Genomic DNA, 22,886 nt, shown 5'->3' on the forward strand with positions numbered 1-22,886 from the left:
ATAAATCGTTTACTGTATTCAGATTCTTCACTTCTGACTGAACACTATGAGGCATTCATCAGAACATCTACATATATAGAACACCACACACACTCTTTCCCTATTAACTATAATGTTGATTCTCTGTAACCACTATTCATCAGAGCTCCTTGAAACTATTTTGTATATGTTGCCACCCCTAACCCTCAAAATAAAAGTTTTACTTGAACAATATAAATTATACATTTTTATCTAGATTGAGTGTATCAAGATGCATCGCTGTATTATAATTCTTTTTGAAACTCTTCTATAGGTTCTTAATTTATTGCCAGTTTTGCCATAAACAAATTTGCTGTCATAAAAAAATGTTTGGTTCCAAAACTTCAGACCATGACATGCCACATTTCTAAAAATTACTTTATGTGACAAAAGCCTGCATCATCAATTAGACACTCTAACAGGTGAAGCCCTATCTTAGTCCATAATTGTAGTTGTCAGTCCAAAGAAGTCATTTATTGGGGCACCTATGCTTCAACTCAAATTTTTAGGGTTTTGTTGAAAAGATCTTTAATCAAACATGCAGCAATGAACCTACAAAGTTCTTTCAATAAGTACCTCTGGTGTTTTCCACATCAACACATCATCTGGATCTTTGCCCTTGATTTCTTTTTTAGCTTTTTCTTTCCATGTTGGATCTATGGGCTCTCTGTGTATGCATCTGTAGCAAACAGGTGTAGTTCTCTAAAAACAAAAAAAAAGGTATAATGATAATGGTTTAACATGCAATATTGACTAACAAATGATTACTGATCCTTTGCTTATATCACAAATTTGGAAGTGTTATGAATGTTTTTGCCTGTTAATAAACACATGATAAATGCCAGAAGTTGCAATATATCAACCCTGGGCTGATGACTAGTTTAATCATAAACATGTACTTATAAATAAAGGCAAAATTTAACATCTTGAGAAGTCTTAAAATGAAAATGGTTTCCTAATGAATAGCCTCAGTGAGCTCTTAAGGTGCACCTCCAGAATTTATCACATGCCTCTTCTGCAATATTAGGAAGCTTAAAGACAAATCACACTAACCAGTTCTGATGTTAGGAATTTCGTAAAATTTTAATGATATGGTCTCAAGTATAAAGGCATTGAAAAAAGCTTCTAAAAAATAAAGTCACAGTGCTTTTAACAAAGATATAGCAGTTCAAAAATTCGTAAAATCGGCAGTTTTTGTAGTTTTCTGAATTCAATTCAGATCTCTGATCTTGCGAATATTTTTACGAATGACACATGCAATACACCAGTAGATTGGAAATAGTTTAAAACAAATTACAATGAGTTTTGTCCACCTAAAAAGAACCTTTTGTTTCCCTCCAAAAGAAAAACTAACTTTTGAACCATATTCACAGTAATCTGAAATATTTCTTACAATAAGATTTTTTTCAAACTTGCGGTATGAAAGGTATCCATTTGCTGATGTTATAAACTCTTTAAAAAGTGGGGTCACCAATCAAATAAGAAAGTTAATCACATTTCTGCAGATCTTTTTTGGTTATTGGACGTTTCCTATCCCAAACATAATGTTGGATGACGTTACGACATAGTCAGCAACGGAACGTCTTTAGAAGAAATAGAATATTAAAACGGCAATACAAAACTTGACTGTAAAGAAATAAGCAGAAGACAAAAAGAATTACGATTGGAGAGAACAGAAAATTAGGCTAAAGGCGATATATAACTATAAAACTATTCTGGTTGCATGACCGTGTCTTTTTGCATGAACATGTTATAATTCATGTTCATATTTCAAGTTACATGTACCACAATGTTTATTTATAATACTACAATAAACATTAAGGTAAATGTAACTTAAAATATGAATACGAATTATAACATATTCATGTCAAAAGACATGGTCATGCAACTAGAATAGTTTTATCTATTTAACTTTTTCTATATTTTTACCTCAGTAAATGTACAAGCAATAATACAGGACTATCTTTGATATTTCTTATTTAAACATCTTGTCAGGATTATGAAAACTAGCTCACATTCTCCAAGAAAAGAACATTGTTCCACATCTCCCATCCGATCCTCACTAATATGTTTGATAATCAAATTGGCATAACTCCCTCTAAAACTATCTGACAATACTGATTATCATTTCTTCAAAGTCTAAGTACTAGTAACATTTGGTATAAGTTTCCTTAGATCCATTGTGAAATTGTAGTCATGAGTTTGTGTAGCCTTTGAATCGCAACGTCATATTGCTTCTACGGTCAAAGGGAGATAAATCGAAAATTTCGAGCAAAAAGCGACGTCACAAATTGACGACGATATAATAGTTTGTGCCATACAATGCACATAAACAATAGTGTGATTTGTATTTAATCACACCTTTGTCTAGTCATTTCTGATTTTTTAATTTGTTCATGTTTTCCAAAATATTTGACTTCATGCTGATGACACTGTAATATTAGCTGAATCTGCAGAAGGACTACAATCTTTTCCAAATGCAAAATTTTTATATTGTCAGACTTGGAATTTAAAGATTTTTGATCAGAAAATCAAAGTTGTTATTTTTTGCAAGAATCGTAATGTTGATAATATAAGATTTAATCTTAATGGTGAAGAATTGTCTTTAGTTGATGAATTTCAATATTTACATGTAGGTACAGTCCTTGAACCGATACGAGCAACGATTTGACGGATCAATGACTGTTGACTGATTGATCGCTGACGAATTGATGACCAATGACCGGTGACCAATCTGATCGCAGTTTTGTTATGTAAAATGGCATAAGATCATTTGAAATAAAAGAAATGTAAAATAAAAGTATGAAGTGATGTTTAAATCTATTAAATTATGTAAATATGGGTAAAATTGACAAAGAAAACAATAAAAACCGTAAAATACAGTGACTGCTCTGTGGTCACGTGATGCAATCACCAGTTTAATGGATCGGTTTGACGGATTAATGACTGCTGACCGGAAACTGATCGGTGACCGATGACCTATTGCAATTTTTGTCACACGGATCGGTTCAGGTACTGTATTAAATTTTCTAGAAAAAGGGTGTTTTAAATCTAACAAAGACCGACTTGTACAACAAGCACAGAAAGCCATATTCTGTGTATTACGCAGATCAAGAAAACTATGCCTATAGATATTTTACTACAAATGTTTGATTCAATGATCGCTCCCATTTTGATGTATGGAGCAGAAGTAAGGGGATATGAAGATAAAAATATTATTGACAGATTGAATCTTGAATTTTGCAATTGAATGTTAAAAAATGTACACCAACATGTATGATATATGGTGAACTTGGTAGAATACCTATGTATATTCCTACTAGTGCAAGAATGATTGGTTTTTGGGAACATATTATAAATAGTAAACATGAAAAAATTTCCTATACTTTGTACAACATTTTATACAAGTTAGATAAAGAAAATGTGTATCACTCAAAGTGGTTAAACTGTATAAAAGATATTTTAATTAAGATTTAATTAAGGTAATATTCAGATTTGGAATGATCAGAATGTAGATGTAAATTTTCATTTATCAAAAAGGTTAAACAGTCATTATTTGACACTTTTGTTGAAAACTGGAAAGATCAAGTATATAATTCCTCTAAATGTTCTAATTATAGGATGCACAAGACAACTTTTGGTTTGAAAATTATTTAACTGTATTACCACACGATTTATTGTACAACTTATGTCGACTCAGATATAGTAGTCATAAATTGCCAATTGAAACTGGCAGGTTCTTAGCCATTGATAGATCTGAACGAATATGTGATCTTTGTAACAAACAAGAATTAGGTGATGAATTTCATTATCTGTTCAATTGTACTTATTTTATTCAAGAAAGATGTGGATTCTTGTCAAAATACATAACTGACAGTCCAATACTATTAGCTATAGGGAAGTAATGAATTGTGAAGATAAATTTATTATAATAGGCCTTCCCAAATTTATTAAGATAGTGATGTCTTTATTCAAATGATATTACCTTCCTGTTGTGTTCACTCATTATGTTCAACATGGTTCATAATTGTATATATGTTTATGTTGTACTACTATGCTCCATCTGGAGTCTCTTAGTGAAATAAAAAAGTTTCAAAAGTTTCCAAGTTTCATTCTGGAGTATATGATAAACATATTAATACATAGTGTTTACCACACCATATACCTTATCAGCCCTCCTTCATGTAATCATCCCTCTTGGGGCTGATAACATTACCTCTGGCTGATATTTGGTATCTACATGTACAAATGTAATATGAAAAATACTAAGTACAGTAATGGCATATACACTATTTCCATTCTCATTATATATGTAATAATCTACATATATAATTTGTCTAAATAGAAGTCAATATTATCATTCTTACAGAGTAAATGGATCGTTCAAAAAGAAGTGGAACATAACAAAAAATTAAATAAATTCTAAATATATTGTATGTTCAACATCACCAAATGATGGAAAATTTACATTGAATATATTTTGAATAACCATTATCCTTCAACATCACACAGTTCAAGATCAATAAAAGACTCTGAAGTATAATAAATTAAAAATGTTGTATATATTCAATTACAACTTGAAATACATGTATATAAATTGTTAGTAATGGTTTAATTATGTGATAAACAGATTGTGACATTGCATTGATCCATACATCATAACTAGCAATCCTGAAGCTGGCAGAGTCCTTTTGATATACAGGCTAATATGGAAAATGCAATGTACTAATCTATAATTATATTGTGTATGGCAGCACCAATATCAGTTGACAATTATGGCCTGATTATACCACTTGTGTGACAAAGAGGAACACAAATGATAAAAAAATTTATTGAGTAAAATGGCAGGGTTATCATGCTTTCAAGATGCATAATACAACAAGAATAGATATGGTGTATATGTCAAAGAGACAACAACCCTGCTGGGATGTAAATGTCAGTACAAGGCCAACCATTGGTCTTCAATGAACAAGGAGGAAATCCTCATACCACTGGTCAGGCTGCAACTGGCCCAAAATGTGAAAATGAAACAAGACATACAGATGCCTGAAATTCCTGACTTTGAACAGATGCAAAAAATGCTACAGGGTTAAAGTACTTAGGTGTGATCACAACCCTCCCACTTTAAAATCTGGCCACTGTGGAAAAGGAATTTTACTCATAAATGGCATTTTGGTCAAAATGGAACCTGTGAAGTAAAAATGGCACCTGATTAAAATGGCACTTGGTCAAAATGGCACCCATCATAAATGTATGTTTAATCATTTAATAATATAAAAATGAATCCTCTGATATATTTAGTATTCTTCCATGTATTTTTTGGAGGTTATTTATTTTGAATAGATATAAAGTTAAGGCCTTTTTGTAAGACATATCATGCATTAATTGTGATAAAAAATGTTTTGTAATTTCACCTGAATAAATTTCACTTTGTCCTTTCATTTACAATATTTTGTTCCCACATTTAATTATTTTCATTGATTTATTAATAAAAATGGGAAAATATATAAAGCAATAAAAATACTTTGTGAAATTAAATGAAATACCAAAAAATAAGGTGTGAAATTTATCACAAATAAAAACTAGATTAAAATACAGAAGTAAATATCACAATTATTACTTTGTAAATACTCTTATAATACTTATAAATTTTACAAAAGTAATGTGGATATCAGGACATATCAAAATGGTAATTGAAGTAGTGAAATAATCTAAGTAAGTAATTATAATAATACCTGTATTACCTATTAAATAAACAGAGCCATAAATTATTGGTAATTAGAAAAGCCATAAACCATAATCCAAAACTAATTTACTTAATGAATTTGCAATGAAAACTTGAATAACATCTCCTTTTCTTTAATAATATAAAAATCTTCCCAGAGTGAAGTATGATATGACTGCAGCATGTCCAACTCTTTCCCATTAAAATAAATAATAAATAAAATAAATAACAAAAATATTTGACTGGTAATATTTATGACTAAATATGTGTGTGTGAATCCACATTAGTAAAATTAAACCTTTGATCAATCTAATCACTCTCTCAAGTTAAAAATTTAATTAATTAAAAAATATTTTACAAAAAAATACAATAATAAACCCAGTGCCATTATGACTATACAAGTATTAGGTGCCATTTTAACCTGATGCCATTTTAACGACACGTATCTACATGGGTGCCTTTTTGACCAAGTGCCATTTTAACTAGCATCCTGGAATAGTATAACACAATAAAGCACATCTAAAAATCAGTTCAAAAAGGTCTGATTTCCCTTCTTACAATGGAAATACAGAAACTTAATATAAATTACACAAATGTACAAACCAAGGACTACACCATGTACTAGCATTTAACTGACATGCTAACTCCAGGCCAGTTTAGAGTCATTTTTTGTTTTAGAAAAAATAAATAACTATGCAAGTACCTTCCTATACATATAGTGAATGAATTTACAATGTATCAGTGAAATGTGACAGGCACTTTTTTAATTATTTGATTTTTAAATATAGGTTAACCAAGTTGTGCGAGCAAAAAGTGACAATATTCTACCCTACTTAAATGCCTTAAATATTTGCAAAGAACTTTTTATGACTTTTCCAATAAAAAAAATATGAATCACTACTTGTGTTTTAACAATAATAATAAAGAGATAGCCTTTAAAAGTAGTCATTTTCTGAAAAATTGGTCTATTTTTTAAATTTTATTTCTGCCATGCCTCCCCCTTTTTCTTGATCACATGACAGAACCCAAAATAATTAAATTTTCGCAAAAGGAAATGCTTATAGGTCCTTAACCGCAGTAATGAAAGTGAATTTTTCCTCATTTCTATAAAATTTTTGCTCAAATCTACACAGAACTTGATTTCAAGTGCTGATTACTACCATATTTAGGTAAATATAGCCTTCAAAGTTCAATATTTGATATTTTTACTAAATTTTCTACTTTTTACAAGACAAAACATAAAAATCAGCCAAAAAGACCTATTTTCCATAATTTGGACCTATAACTTAAAATAATGCATATTTTGAAGGATTTTTGTAGTGAATTCCTCTCATAGCAAAGTTTACAAGATCTTCAAGTAGTTTCAAGCTATTCCAAGAAACTTTTCATTTTGCCATGGCTATAGGCTTCTATGCTATTTTCACAGTATTCCATGGCTTCTCTGGACTTTACCTTAACTTTAATCTGCAGAGGACTATATATCAGCATGATTCTACATATGTCAGCTCACAGTCCTCAGAATAGCATGTGGGGTTGGCAAACTTACAGTGCAGTACTGGTCACTGGAAGTGAAAGGTCTTTAAATAGCATGGGAAATCCCAGTGTTTTCACAAGATAGGGGTATATTTAGAAATTATTATGGAGATGAGACTTCACATCACAAGAAGCAAAATGCACATATAAAATGTACAGAAATGTTTTTTCCTTTCAGAAACTGTTGAAATTTTTGAAGTAAAATGAGAACTTTTATCACAGCACTATAAGGAACAAGGGGTAATTTCTGCGTAGGACTATTTTTGCGTACGTTCCAAATGCTCATTGGTTGAATTGGTGGTCTGTAACCTTTAAACCTACAAAAAATGTTCCTTTGTATACATGTAAAATTAATCTCAATTCTTCCCATGCAGGTGTGAGAATCACTGTGCTTAATAAGTCATACATTAAGGTTAAAACCCATGTCATGCCAAAATCTGCTTTGCAGTATATATATATTTTTTAAATTCCTATGTTAAGACCATTTTGAGTGAATTTAAAGATCAAACAGAAATTTTCAAAATATAGATCAAATGATATGCTACCAAATCAGCTTCAAAATATGCGAGCCTAACCCAATATGCATGAAAGTGAAATCTATCAAAATGTCAGACCTTGATATATAAATTTTTAACTAAGTGTCGTCCCCCCTTTTTCACACACAACAAGACACGCTGTAGAAGAGAATATAAGAATTATAAAAAATAAACGAAGTTCAATGTTTGACACACCTGTAAAGCATGTTTACACAGGAGATTGCATGTGACAGTCTGCAGCTTGTACATTGTCAGCAACTATGTTTGCATTAAAATTTGCTAAGTACAATATAGACAATAAACTCCGACAACAGAAATAGCTGTCAAGGTCATTACAAAGACCGTTTAATTCGGGGATATCATCCGAAAATACCGAACGTAATTACATAAAAATACTTAAAGCTTTTGTGAATACTTATTTGCCATATTTATTAACCAGATTTGTCAAAAAAGAAAAGGTAGTAACTTATTTATCAGTAAAACTGTATTTCCATGTCGCAGATTGCTAAACTGGACTGATAGTTGATGAAAGTTAGGGTCAATGCCCTTCCATGGGCGCAGCCATCTTTGTTTACCTTTTCTTAACTTTGATTTCATTGGACAAAATGTAAATCTGACCAATCAAAATTCTTGACAGACTTATTGTTTGGCCACTATCAAAAATGGGAAAACTTAGTCCAGAAGCGAAGAAAAGACTTTCAACAGTCCTAAAAGTAGTTAGGGTTACATTTCAGTATGGGTTCATCCCAACAGTTCTGTATTTAGGTGAACAATATTTATCATCTATTTCCAACTAGCAATGACCTTTGGTTTTGTTCAATGTTCAACTCAATGTTTGCACGTGCTTGTTTCAGACGTTTGACAGATAGAATCTGGGTCTTCTTGCCTTAGGATTGGTTAGTTCTATTTCTTTTTTTTTTTGTCCTCAGGTTGTTTGTCCTATACGTATGATTTCCAGTCTACGTTTATGGTGTTATCTATTTATTCAAGTTACATGGGGCTAGTGGAATGATGTGGCCTACGTGTACCTGAATCCTATACATTCCTCTATAACGTAGGCTTGTCACTGAGAAATTTGAAGGAAAGGATTGTTTAAAATCAGCAGAATACTTTATTCAGGCTCTCTGTTTTCTTTACATGTGCAGGTACATACATGTATATGTTTACAAGTTAGACTTTCATCCATATACATTTTTACATGTATGACACTGTGATGAAATGCAGTTTAACCTGTCCAAACTGTAAATTTGTTCAGTCATATAATGGCAGTCCGTGAAACTTATCCAATCTTTTTTCTAAATTTTAACACATTGTTTCTAGGGACATTGCAGAGCGTCCTATATTTTTTTTTAAGGTTTTTGTCCCACCCTTTTGGAAATACTTTGACATGTAAGGGGCAAAAGGGGAAAATCATTAGAATGGATAGGAAAGTCCATTGTTCATCTGATTTTTGAGGTATATGTACAGATGTCAATCTGTTCCTTTTGAACTTCTATTTTAAAATGTTTTCCAGGGTATGCTTTAACCGTTAACCATGAGTAAAAGGGGTACAAACATGTACATAATTAGGCCACACAATATAAATAAAAATAATCATTTTTATTTTGTTCCAAAATATTAGACATTAAAAAAGTCCTTCCCTGCGATCAGAATTTTCATATAGATATCTCCTTTTTAATTATGAGGCATCAAAGGGCCCACACCCCAAAAAATCTTTTTGTTTTCAGTTTTAGTCCAATTTCGGAAAAAAAAAATTAATAAATTTCAACCCATGTGCTCTACATGCAAACCAGTTTGTCCATAATGATCTGTAAATATCCATGCTTAAGTGTGTCAAAAAGTAATATTGTGCCTCACTTGCCTCAAGTGCAAAGAGTTGGACATGCTGCGGTCATGTCATACTTCACTCTGCGAAGATTTTTATATTATTAAAGAACTTCAAATACATGTAGTATATGGTTGTTGGAATTGGATTTTGAATTTCGTGTAATTTATGTATGTCTTCATTCTAATTTCAGGTTTTAAGAGAGGTGCAGATGAAGGAATGCCTCCATTAGCAATTGAAAGGTACTGTTCTTCAGCCTTGTCAGGGGTAAAAATTAGGAAATACAAGCTGGTAGCTCAGACCATATTTTTGTTTAATATTTTCTGTACGTTAGCTAAATTTTACCCAAAAGTTTGGTAGTCCAGTTCAAAATCTAGTAGCCTGCTTGTGCATTAATGCAGTATTTATATTTTGTACATGTAAATGAATATTGTTTTTGTAATGTGCTCATGTATTACTTCTTTGTCATACTGATTTTCATTATAGTTTAAATTTTCAATGAACCCATGGTTCAGACTACTGGAGTTTCTCAGAACCCAATGCTGTGAATGATGTCTGGATTTTTATATAAAGCATCACATGTATTTTTCTTACTAAATTTTTAGTTTGTTGAAAAAAGACTACTGTCAATGTATTGCACTGAAATTTCAGGAAACATTGTGAAAAATGCATTATACTGTTAACAAAACTTGTCATAATTTAAATTTACAATATTATTTATAAAATCTGTAACATACACGTCATTTCCCTTGAAATCACAAAATAAATAAAATTGTTTTTTTTTTTGACAAATGACAAAATTGCAGTAATAATGCACACAATAACTTTTGAATTGACTGTACACCTGTACTTTAATTAATCGATAAGAAGTTACATTTAGCTCTAATGCAGAGCTCCCCGTTAGTGATTTATTAAACCGATGTTAGAGCTACATGAACTTTCAGAATAAAGCTCCCATGGTTCTTATAGTGGTTTGACCATGCATAAAAGTGGTGAAAGATGGGTTTGGAAAGTGGATATCAGGTGATCTGCAGGGGAAAATGGATAGGCAGTTGGGAAGGGTATTTATATGAAATTTATCAGAACTGTTTATATTAATTCCATTACTTTTCAAACCTAAAATGCAACTGTTTTGGGTATTACTATCTTTAATGAGACTTTCTGGACGATAATAGGTCATTTGCCAAAATATTTAACATTTCACCCAATGCAATGTACTTATATTTGTTCTTTTTATTGTTTCAGTATACTATGGGGATAGTCTAAGGGAGATAACTATGAGCCAAAGACTGCTTGCTGATGTCTGTTTTATGATGAAAATAACAGATGTTAAAACAAATATTTGAAGTACTTTGTTTATTAGTTTGAGTGTCTGTGATCTTCATTAGAACTGTAAAAATATCATTCATTGTTTTTACCAATTTGTTGTAGCATCTTTAGGCAAAATAAATTTTGAACATAGTCTTTAGTTACAAATGTCTGTATGCTAGAGCTGATCCAGATATTTGAAGGGGTTGCTTTTTATCTATTAGCTAATAAAAGGAAGTGATGCAGGTTCTTTAAGTATAGCATTTGTTCATTTTTGCTCCTGACACAATTAATCACAGTTTTCCAGCAAAAGAGGGAAGCCCAAAACCCTGCAACTTATCTGGGTCATATCATATCAGAATGTTTTTGTTTATTGGAATGCTGTCAGTTCATTCAATCAGTTATTTAATAGTTCTCAAAAAGTAAAATTCAAAAAATTGTGAGAAATGCTCCTGGAGGTAAGATGGTGATGGAGAATTACATGTATAACATGCTTTTCCAGGTTATAATAGTTAGAATGGGACTTAATGCACTAGATATAACATCTGACTGAGTCTACATTCGAAAATGATAGATTAAACCTGATGGCAGCTTCAGGGTAGGAGTTAGAGTCCCTTCACATCTGTTAGAAAATTTGGCAAAATGTGAACAATGAATGCCTTGAATCTCTCCTCTTTAATGAATACCTGAATAGGTCAACAGAGACTTCTTATGATGTAATATTTCACCTATAAAGTTCTACAAAGCAGGGTCTGTTCATGGCTTTACAATCATTCGTTAAGAAACTTTTAGAAGTAAGCTGGCAAGGGGTATATATCAACAAGATTATCTTAGGCACCGACCTCTGTGATTGGTGGCAGGGATTGTACATCTTTAACCAATTAATGAGAGCATTGTCTTCATTCTTGAGTTATATCACAATTTGTTGGGTTGGGATACAAATTCAAGCTTTTATTTTTCTGGATACCACACTTCTGGTTTCCAAGGAGTGGGTCTACTTCAGTGGAGGTGTTTAAGGACAAGACCCCTTCCCCCTTTTTTTTTTGGAAGACTTTTTTTTTGGGGGGGGGGATAAATGAGCAAATGATTGTCTGTACCCCTTCTAAGAGGGTTTTTTTTTTAATAATTTCTGGATTAGAACCCCAACTTGTTGATTTCTGGATTTTCCCTAGTTTCCGTATGTTAACTGGATTGCTCAACCACAGTGTAAAACAATCTAACGCCAATACAGTAAACCGGAAGTACTGTTTGTTTTGATTATGGTGTAAATAATTAACTGCTCTATTTGGAATGTAACTGTGTCTGTGATCACATCGTTTTATGTTGAATGGTTGATTCTAGAAAGTGGAAACATTCGTTTTCCGAATGCATGTTACTGCAATTGTTGGTTCCCCACATTATTGTCCGCAATTTCTTTAATATTGTATTTATGTTTTATGTTGGTTTTTGCTTTAGAAATTTTAATCAACACGGAACCATGTAGCAACTAATTTATTCCTTGGCAAATATGATTGAATATTATGGATTGACCTCGAGAAACTGATCTGTGCTTAAATGTCTTCAAATCTTAAAAAACGTAGTCACGGCACGTACCTTTCCAATTCAATAAGGAAATACTTTTAAACTGAGCGGTAAGTTCATAGTCTTTTTAATACGCGTATAACATACATATTTAACATACCTAAAAAACAAAGGGTCTCCTATATAGTTGTTAATAAAAAATGTTAGTTTTTTTCCTTGCCTCGCCACTTTTCTAATTAAATGATAAAAAATATATATCATGCGATTAATAAATGTTCCTTCAACAAAACACTTCAATAAAGTTCATGTTATTTTCAATATAATTCTATCCATCAAAATGAAAAATTATGAATTAAAGCCGTTAATGCTTTAGAACGAGTCTATCTACCAAGTTGACGGACAACTACCACTGGACAGTATAAATAGAGACGACGTTCTTACTATGTGACAAACTTTCCAAGTGAATGCTTCAGTAGGTAATAATACAATATAATTTATGAACATGGTCCTGTCAATTGTTATCGATAGTTGTCATTTATAATTGTTTCCTTATAGTAAACAGTTGTTTAAACAGAAAGGGCACTGGATGCTTAATCCAAATTTATGTTGGTTTTTTTTTAGAGTTCTATTATAGGTTAATTTTATGAATTATTTTTGGTTGATTTATTTTTACAATAAAGACATTATTGGTGGATAGTTAGAAGTCTCATATGGAACTTCGCGATGAATTCAACTCTAGAAAACACACCGTGAAGCTTAGTATGAGCGAAATTTAAATACAAATTCGATTAAAACATTGTACAAGTACTATATAATAATGTATTTAAAACATATCTGGCATCATGCTTGAAATACGTACGCTGCATGACATGTACAATACTGAGATAAATACATTAATCATTATATTATGTGGTTTTACAGGCTTTTACATACATTATAGAGTTGGTCATTAAATCAGACTTTATAACTAATTGCACTTCTTCATAATTAGAACCTCTAGAAATATAAAATGCATATACATGTATATAAGCATTCCAATTTGATCTTTATCGTCACCGATCTAAGCATAGCTTAAAATGGACATCCTTGTCTCGTGCCTCTAAATGTTTTAAAAAGAAATGGGTTATTCAGACGAAGTTTAGCATGTAATTCAAGCTTCACTTGAGTTTTCCTTACTTTAAAGTTACCAATGAATAAGAGCAGATTTAAGACGAAATGTGCACATATAGTGTGTTACATCTTTTTTAAATATGTGTATTAATGCACATGTATTTTCTAAAACATCCACATATAGACGATAAGAAGAAAGAGCTAACACGTAAAAGTATGAAATTAGACACTTGATGCAGAAAACATTACTTATATACATTCAATTAGGTAATCTCTAAAAGACTAAATCTGACTAAATTTGCGTTTGAATCAATTCGTTTAAGCATATATAATTATATGTAAGAATAATCAAGAGAACCGAGATTATAGCGGTAATCAAAAGAATGTAATCTAGGGACAAAGACCAGACATGGAAAACAGACATACACAACAAAGAACATAAAGTAACTAAAATCATACACACAAAGTAACAATGTAATCGTTGGTGAAAAAAAAATTCATAACCTGTAATTAACACGTGCATCGTACAGACACATCTAATTATAAGTGTGCGTAGAAAAGAAGCAATAAAACGGTTTGAAATGGTTCCATATTTTTATATATTACAAACATGCTTGGCAGGTTTTTGACCTCCACGACCTAATTGTGATTGTTATTGCCACAGAATAACACGTTGTCGTTTGATCTACACCTACACTGACTACAGTATACCTTTTATAATATTGTACTCTGTTTATAGTCGTATTTATATTGTGGGCAGTATTGTGCACGTAAAATTTCAGCCTTTTTTTTAAAAATAGGTAGGAGTGTCTGTACTCCTTTTTTTTTTTTTTTTGTGTTGTTGTTGTTTTTTTTTTTTTTGGGGGGGGGAGGGGGAGGGATTTCATCTTAAGTTTCAATTAAAATTGTATGTTATCTACAGATTCGTATCTGTTTTATGTTTTCACTTACGGTTTGACCTTGTCTTAAGACTCTGTTGTCCCTAAAGTGTCCCTTTTTTTAAGTTGGCTAGTGGCGTAAAATAGATGTAGAATTTTGAAAGCCTTCGATATCAACTTTCTGACGTTTTTCACTATATGGAGGGATAGTAAAAAATTCGTCCCAAAAAATCTCAGCTTACACTAAATGGATTGATTTCAAATTTGGTGTGCGGCACTATATAGATGGGGCACAAGTTGTGAGGGATTTGGATGCTTTCCGATATCAATATCCTGTATACGCGTTGTGATATATGTGGTACGTTAACGCGTGCAACCTCATGTTGTAATACACCAATACTCTAATTATAATTTGACACTAATGTTCGCTTTAATTGTGATTTGGAATTGTAAAGTAGAACAAATAACTTTGCATATTGCGTTTTAGCTCACACGGACTTAAGGCCATGCGAGCTATTGTCATTAATTTGCGTACAAATGTACGTCGTCATCTGTCGTTGTCCGTCCTCGTCAGTCGCCGCCTGTCGTTGTAGCTTTTTTTTTCAAACATATACTTCCCTGAAACTGCTTGACCAAATGAAATTTGGCATGCTTGTTTCTTAGGATGTCATGCAAAAACTGATTGTTTAACATTTTTGAAACATCGAAAAACATATGGGAAATACATTTTTTTAAATTTTTTTTGCAAACAACTCAAAACCGATGAATTAAGCAAAATTCTGATAAAGGACATCGTTCACCATCAGAAGGCGGACCTATGTCATAATTTTCAAAATGACTTGTCGTCTGATGTAGGAGTTAGGGCCCTTGAAACATATTTTTACGTGTATGACTTTGAAAATCTTCACTGAAACAATATTCGACAAAATTCAATGAAAGTTATCAAAACTGTTTTTATGGCATCGATCTGCACAAACTCTTTAAAATTTGTCATCGGTTGAAAAACATGGCAGTCGTTACTAAAAATAGAACAAAGGAATAAAAAAAACTTTTTCTCAAATAAATGTAACTAGAAAACCGTTCAAATTTAGCAAAATTATAACAGAGGGTAATATTGTTCACCATCAGAAGACAGACCTATGCCGAAATTTTAAAAATGATTTGTCGCCAGATGTAGGAGATATAGCCCCTGAAACATATTTTTTTTTGTATTGAAGAATAATGAAAATGAAAGCCACTCGCAAGATAAACATGATATTTTGAGTTGATTGGCAATATTGAAATTATTTTTTAGGTTGCCATTTTGTGATCATTTTTATCACTTTCTCCGATTTCAATGATATTTGGTTTATTTAGGAAACATTGATTGTGTTCTATGCTGAATGGTGATGACGAAAGTTTGTACTGGGTGGCCATTTCCCCTCAAATTTTATACTTGCTTTGATTTCAACGATATTTGATTATATAGTAAATATACTCTCTTGAGTTGAATGGTGATGATGGAAATGCTGTATGGCCATGTTTTAACTTCATTTTATGTTATTTTTCAACAAATGTATACAGGGCTAATTCCATCTCAGACTTGGTAGAATAACAGGGCATATGGGGACGTCTGCCCGATTTTTTCCAGAGGTTCATAAAAGACTTTGAAGAAATTTCTTACATTTAACAGTGGCTTAGGTACGCAGGTGAACTTAGAGCAGCCATGAATAAATGGTCTTTAACAGTAATTTTTTGTCAAACAAGGTAACAAAGCAGGCTACCTACTCTTGTTTGGTTTATAGGGCACCATTTGTCAGATGAGCGATTCAGGCTCTTCGAGAGCCTCTTGTTTTTTTCTCAATGAGTATCATCTAGCTTAGACAATCATATTTCAATCCCTAATCAAAAGAATGGTACACTGACTGGTACACATGATCTAAATTCAAAAAGTTGCCTTATTCAAAACAGTAACTATTTTTTTCCATAAAAATAACACAAAGTTCAATATATAAAACAAACATGTGCGAGCATTTTTGTAACCAGTGTCACGACTCGGTTTAAAATTATTCATTAAACCTGTTTATGTATCTATACATACTTTAAATTCTCTCTTGTTCAATTTGGTTACATATCAATTAATTTGTAAATGAAACGGTTAAAATCATCAATAAATTAAAGGATAAAAAACAAATGCTATTTTGATCGGAAGTTCGATTTGTCATCACTCAAAACTAGTGATCAACAGAATAATTAATGTATCCAGTCGTATACAACTTTAAAAAAAAAATAATAATTTTGTACCAAAATATAATTGTATCGAAAAGGCGGTAATAAGGTAGGCTTTTAATGTTTGTCAAAATATAAACCTTCATCAAAGTTTTTTGTTAGATCTAATACCTAACTGTAGCATTTGTACTTTTTAGGCCAGTTTGTGAGGGAAAAAAAAAATTTTTTCATGTAAATACAATACCAAATAGAAACAGCATTCATTTTTGATAATTAAATAACCATTCTGGAATATTGGTGTTCAACTTAATCTCTTACATGTAACAAGGGTGACCATAAATCAGACAAATAAAAACAAAACGTATCTATATTTGTCAACAGAGAAGACATTTCTAGTCGTGAATTACATTGTACTTGAACATATAAGAAGTTTGTATTGATATTGATGCACCCAGCCAATTCTTGTTGCAAAGCTAGATTTGTTTTCTTCATTTTGTTTGCAAAATGTGCATTAGATTTTTTTCAATTGTGAATATAAATGACACATTTATATTACATTAGCATATGCCATTTATTAGAAACTCTTAAGAGGGATACATCTATGCAGAACAAGAGTGTTATATCTATGCAGAACAAAAACACGGTATCAGTCAAGCTAAAGTTATGTGTACTATATGTACATGTACTATATAGCTACAATTGTTTTCACTTTAGATATCAACAAACTTATCTTTTATTAGATAATCGATTTACGTGTCTTTTCACAACATTGAATAATTCAAAATTTACAAAAATGTGATTATGCAACATTTGTATACACTTTATAGAATAATTTTCTATTACTTCTTTACAAGATAGTTGATTTCCAGTGATATCAATCAACAACAAACTATCGTTTAAATTTCAATTTCTAATCTAAATTTTAAGCACCACTACCAAAAACAAATTCATCATGTTACAGACATGAAATGTCGTCGATACTTTTTCCATAATTCCGTCTGGTTTAAAGGAATGTATAATTAATCTACATAAGTACGACACAAAATGTGATATGCACAAACAAGGGCTTAAATTTGACCTACACGAGTAGGACGGTTCTTTGAAGTAATGTCCCACATAAAGTAGCACTTCTAAAGCTAGTACTTATTATCTCATAACAGAACTATAGCATGAATGAATTCGAACACGGTTCACTTAGTTAACATAAGGGAATAGAGTTTGTGTTCCCTTGAATAGATGAACTTCCTACAATTGAGAAACTTGGATTTAAATGGCCTTTTTAAAGAAAGTTTACACCTTCTAGGTACTGTTCAGTTAACTATCTCAGATATTTCATTGGTAAATGTAATTCAATGAAGGGAAGACCAACTATATTCACTGAAAAGTTAACTATATTATTCACTGTAATTCATCATAAAATCAAATTTAATAGATAAATTTTACAAATTAATAGGGAACAGAAAATATGTTTATAAAATTGATTGATTTATAATAATTGCGTAATAACATGCATAACTTCAACAACACAATAATCAAATTAATTCATTTCCCGTAAATAGCGGTGGTTATAAACAATCAAGAAAAAAACTTGATATTGTTAAAAATAGTTCGTTCTTTCTAATTGACCCACATATTTTTACAGACATTGATGGAGGTTTCAGCAAGGCTGTTGTCGTGAAAATGAAAGTTTCAAATTGGCTGACGCGACTGGCGGTGTTGATTGCTCTGGTTGCAATTATTGCTAGTCAGCGGTCAAGACAAAGGACGCCTTCTTCACTGAGACAGCGACTTCGAAATGGACCCTTTCAACGTCAAACTAGACGACGGACAGGAGATTTGGACCGATGGCCTCTCAACTTCCGGTCAACTAGTAGAAGTAGATCTTCATTCAGCAGAAATACTCCAACTGAAGAAGAGATGATTGAATTCGAGGATCCTAGTTTTGGATTAGACGACTTTCTGGATGCTATGTTTTCAGATCCACCATTCATGGATATTGATAATGGTGATTCTGTTAATGATAGAAATTCTTTACAAATCAGGACAGGTAGTGGGGATATTGAAATCGGCATGGATGGCGATATCAATTTGAGTGACATTGCTCATAATGCTCAAATGGAAGAGGATCTTTTATTCGGCGACACTTTCGACGATTGGGAAGACGGGGATCCCCCGACTGAAATATCGTCTCCAATTGTTAATATTAGAACTAGGGCAACTGGTTTACTTGGTCAGATTCAAATGAGGATGCGGCAGATTCGAGGCAGAGTAAGAACAGATTCTTCTAATCGTCAACCTATTAGAACATCACAAGCGTCAGATAGCGACCAGCGCGTTAGGGCATTTCCGGTGCAACAGCAGACACCCAGTCGAAGTAGTAGCATTCTTGAAAACAGTAAATCAAATCCTAGAATCCCAAATTTCTCGCTTCTTGGTCTCAGTGCAGAACAAAATGCAGCAAGCAGACGTGAAGGAAGATCGCATTTTTCGAGAAGACGCCAAAACAGAAATAATAATATACATCGGTCTGAATTTGTTTTTACCGCTTCAAATACTAATCGGTCTATGACCAGATCAAGCAGAATCCCAGAGCCGCTGCCAAGTAGGAATGACCTCATTAATCCATTTTCAAATGTTGGCCGTGATAAAACTCCACAATCAAATAGAAATACTCCACAAACACCGGTCTCGTCTACTAATGACATTCCGAATGGCAATGAGCTTCGAAGTTCAATATTGAATACAAATGCACTTATTGGGTCTAAGAATCCAAGTGTTTTGCATGGTGCTATCCAGGATCTTATAAATGAGGTTGTTACAAGTAAAACTGAGCAAAACCGTATTCAAAACGAACAGCCTATTAATCAGATTTCACGCAATAACGCAAGGAATGAAAAGCAGGGTAACAACATTAAAGTCCCTGCTAATCCAACTCTTTTGCGAAATCCAACGTCTATAGAAGATGTTTTACAGAGAGTGCGACCGCCTTTTGCAGCCCAACAGCGAACGTCATCGCGGAATATTAATTCGATTACCGCAAATCAACATCGTCCGATAAGCAGACAAATCACTGGTGCCGTCAACAACGCGCGAACAAGTAACAGAATTGTCGACACACCAGATTTTCAAACACGAAACCCTGTTCCAAATTCACCGAATCGTCCAATATCACCACCTTCAAGTATGAATAGAAACGATCAATTTCGACATCTGTTCCGTAACCAGCAGGTCCTCCCCACTCAACGACCGTTTGGTAGTCAACGATTTAACCAAATTGAACAGATGCCTTCCAATCATCAAACTTCCGGGAACCAACAGACGTTTGAAAACCAGCAACTACATGTACCTACGAATCAGAATTTCTTTCGAAATCAACATATGTTTGAAAACCAGCAGATGCCTATGAATAGAGGAAGTTTTAGAAGTCAAGAGGCTATTGGAAATCGACTAATATCTACAAATCAGCGAGCTTTACGAAATCAACAGAACTTTTCTAATCAGCAATTACAACTGACATTTGGACGACAACAAACTCAAACGAACACGTTTGGAAATCAACAATTTCAAAGGAATCGCGGTGTGCCACCAAATCAACAGCAACACCACCAACAACAAATGTTTCAACATCAACAACCACCACCAAATCAACGTGTTCTCGAAAACCGCCAATTTCAATCGAATCAACAACCGATTGAAAATCACCGATTTCAAAGCCAACAGCCCTTTGTCAATCAAAGGCAACACACAAATCAACAATGGATGCCTAACCGACATAATCAACAAAACATAGAAAATCAACTGCTGAACCCAACAGTTATACCATCGAGATTCAGCCAGGAAATAAGGGGTCAACGAGTTCCGGAGGGATCTTTCGACCTTCCTCCCTGGATGAGAAGACCTGAATTTTTCCAAAATCCTGGCAGAGATTTGTCGTTTCGTGGACCGCAATCGCCTCGAACATCCCCATTCTTTCTTTAGGATTAATAAAGTTGCCATTGCTATCTGCAGTGTGCTTCATTCCATAAGCTATATTATGTGAAACGTATTGTTCATGTAAAACCAAACTGAAGAAGATGCATATAATGAAAAAAAAGAAAAAAAGTTATCACAAAAAATTAATGTAATCGATGCTGATAAGAAGTATATGAATATAGTATTTGTTTCTCACATTTCCTTACCGTTATATACATTTATCAATGGCTGTATAAACAATCACATGCGAATATAAATGCTGCTTGGATGATAGTATTTGTGATTACCACGGAATCTGCAAAATGCATATAAAATTGACAAATTCTGCACGTCTATGAACTAAAAAATAAAGCCTTTCATTTGAATTATCTTCAGGGTTTAGAGACTAAAAAAATGAACTGATAAAATATTAGTAAGGAAAAGTTCCATTCCATTTCAACACCTACTTTTTATCAAAATGAGCTAAAGACTGCTTTCCGCGTATACGTATACTTTCTTCACTGTCGACCTGACAAATGAAATGTTTTGGCAACTTTGCGAAGAGAAGAAGACTATTTATTGTTTAAATAGATTTTGTATGTCGAGTTAACTGTATAATACGAATTCCTCCTTAAATGTATTTCTCTGTGGTGGATTATATTTGTTTTGTAATAATTTATTCCAATGTTTTAGTTTACCGTACAAGATTATTTTTCCATTTCCAGATTTCTTCAATTGGTCATTCAGAGCAAACAAAAACAAACACAAAATAAAACAAAACAAAACAAACAAACTCACATGCAATAAAAAATGAAAATGTATTGTTCTTTAACAATACTAAAAAATTCACGTGTTTTTTTTTTTTTTTGTTTTTTTTTCATTCTACTTCTTTTTTAAACAGAATTATGAACCAACTTATTCGTTACAAAATATAAATATATGCATTTATGTGACTTGCTTTTGCTCTACCTATATCAACTAATTCCACCGAAGTTGTTTCCTACACTACTGGTCAATAATCGTGAACTCCGTCCATGTATTGGATTCCAGTATTCAAAACCTCCACAAGAATCATTAAAAACAACGCCTATAGTTGGATCTGCAAAACGTACTTCGACGGAGGGTCTTCATTCTTACCACGACACATGTTACTCTCGTAGTATTATCAATTCAATATAGATCCTAAACATATCAGAATATCTTCATGTAATCCTCAATTTCATTACAATGTAAATATAATAGCATCGAGACGTTTTATTTTGCAACTTTCTATACTAAGATTCACTATATTCAGTTTAATTTCAAGTCAAAAACATTTCGCATCGTTGTTGTACAAAATGGGAACATATAGATACAAAAACATAGTACTTGGTAGAGATTATCCATACTGTGTAAATAAAAAAAACGGTCCCAAACCATCTCCTAGATGCACCAAATGCTGGAATTTGTATCGATACCATATATGTCCAATGTGGTGAATGTGTTTTTCAACAGACAGTCGGCATTTCAATTGGACCAATTCCTTTAACCTTACTAGTCCTACTTAAGAACTGATCTTCGTTAAAAGAGGGAACGCCATTTTGCCAGGTCCTTTCATCTCTGTTTCCTCTATAAATACGACGTTATGTCTTTAAACAATCCTATATTCGCGGATTTTTTATGCATCTACCCCAAAGAACTTGAGATAAAGGATACTACAGACACTGTGAAGTCAGCCTCATATCTTGACCTACACTTAGAAATCGATGGTAAGGGAAAACTATTGACCAAACTTTACGACAAACGTGATGACCTTTCATTCAGAATTGTCAATTTTTTTTTCATCTCTGGCAACATCCCTTCAGCACCTGCGTATGGAGTATTTATATCACAACTCATACGTTATGCCAGAGCTTGCCGAAACTACACAGACTTTTTATATCGGGCTAGAAGTCTAACAAATAGGCTTCTGGAATAGGGTTTTGTTGCTACAAGATTGAAGTCATCACTACAGAAGTTTTATGGTTATCATCATGAACTCGTGGATCGTTATGGTGTATCCATCTGCATCATGAAAACTGATTTATTCAACAGCAGGTCATAGTTTTCCTTTCCTCGTTTGTCTGCCCTGGTCTTGGCTTTTTATGAGGAACTCGGCGGGTGTTTCTAGAAAAGCAGAGGACGCTTACCCTACCGGTGCACCTGGTCCATGCTACCAGTTTTTAGTGGAGCCCGAGTTGCTCATTTGCTTTTGTTACTTTGTGTGTATGATTTTAGTTACTTTATGTTCTTTG

At 32.7% G+C, this 22,886-nt stretch overlaps 3 protein-coding genes across 3 annotated transcripts in view; 2 read left to right on the forward strand and 1 right to left on the reverse strand.

The window, feature by feature from the left end:
• Positions 1-8,124, reverse strand: part of LOC148603621 (methylmalonyl-CoA mutase, mitochondrial-like) — a 65,537-nt gene extending 57,413 nt beyond the window's left edge. The window contains exons 1-2 of the mRNA XM_088553978.1: positions 8,008-8,124; positions 595-720 (exon numbers count right to left, since the gene is read on the reverse strand). Coding sequence (XP_088410104.1) covers positions 595-720; positions 8,008-8,061 — 180 coding nt within the window. The 5' untranslated portion in view covers positions 8,062-8,124. The remainder of the gene's footprint in view (positions 1-594; positions 721-8,007) is intronic.
• A 296-nt stretch (positions 8,125-8,420) lies between these two features.
• LOC148603622 (mitochondrial import receptor subunit TOM7 homolog) lies at positions 8,421-11,098 on the forward strand. The gene is made up of 3 exons (XM_088553979.1): positions 8,421-8,577; positions 9,831-9,879; positions 10,883-11,098. The coding sequence occupies exons 1-3, from the start codon at positions 8,475-8,477 to the stop codon at positions 10,896-10,898; spliced, it is 168 nt and encodes a 55-aa protein (XP_088410105.1). The 5' UTR covers positions 8,421-8,474; the 3' UTR covers positions 10,899-11,098.
• Positions 11,099-18,308: 7,210 nt separating this feature from the next.
• Positions 18,309-21,675, forward strand: LOC148603623 (uncharacterized). The gene has a single exon (XM_088553608.1). It carries the CDS (start codon positions 18,343-18,345, stop codon positions 20,638-20,640), a length of 2,298 nt encoding a protein of 765 aa, XP_088409734.1. The 5' UTR covers positions 18,309-18,342; the 3' UTR covers positions 20,641-21,675.
• The last annotated feature ends 1,211 nt before the right edge of the window (positions 21,676-22,886 follow it).

Source organism: Perna viridis, chromosome 11, assembly GCF_037379345.1.
Source record: "Perna viridis isolate PV_CMFRI_1.1 ecotype Kerala chromosome 11, ASM3737934v1, whole genome shotgun sequence".
Taxonomy (NCBI): Eukaryota; Metazoa; Mollusca; class Bivalvia; order Mytilida; family Mytilidae; genus Perna; species Perna viridis.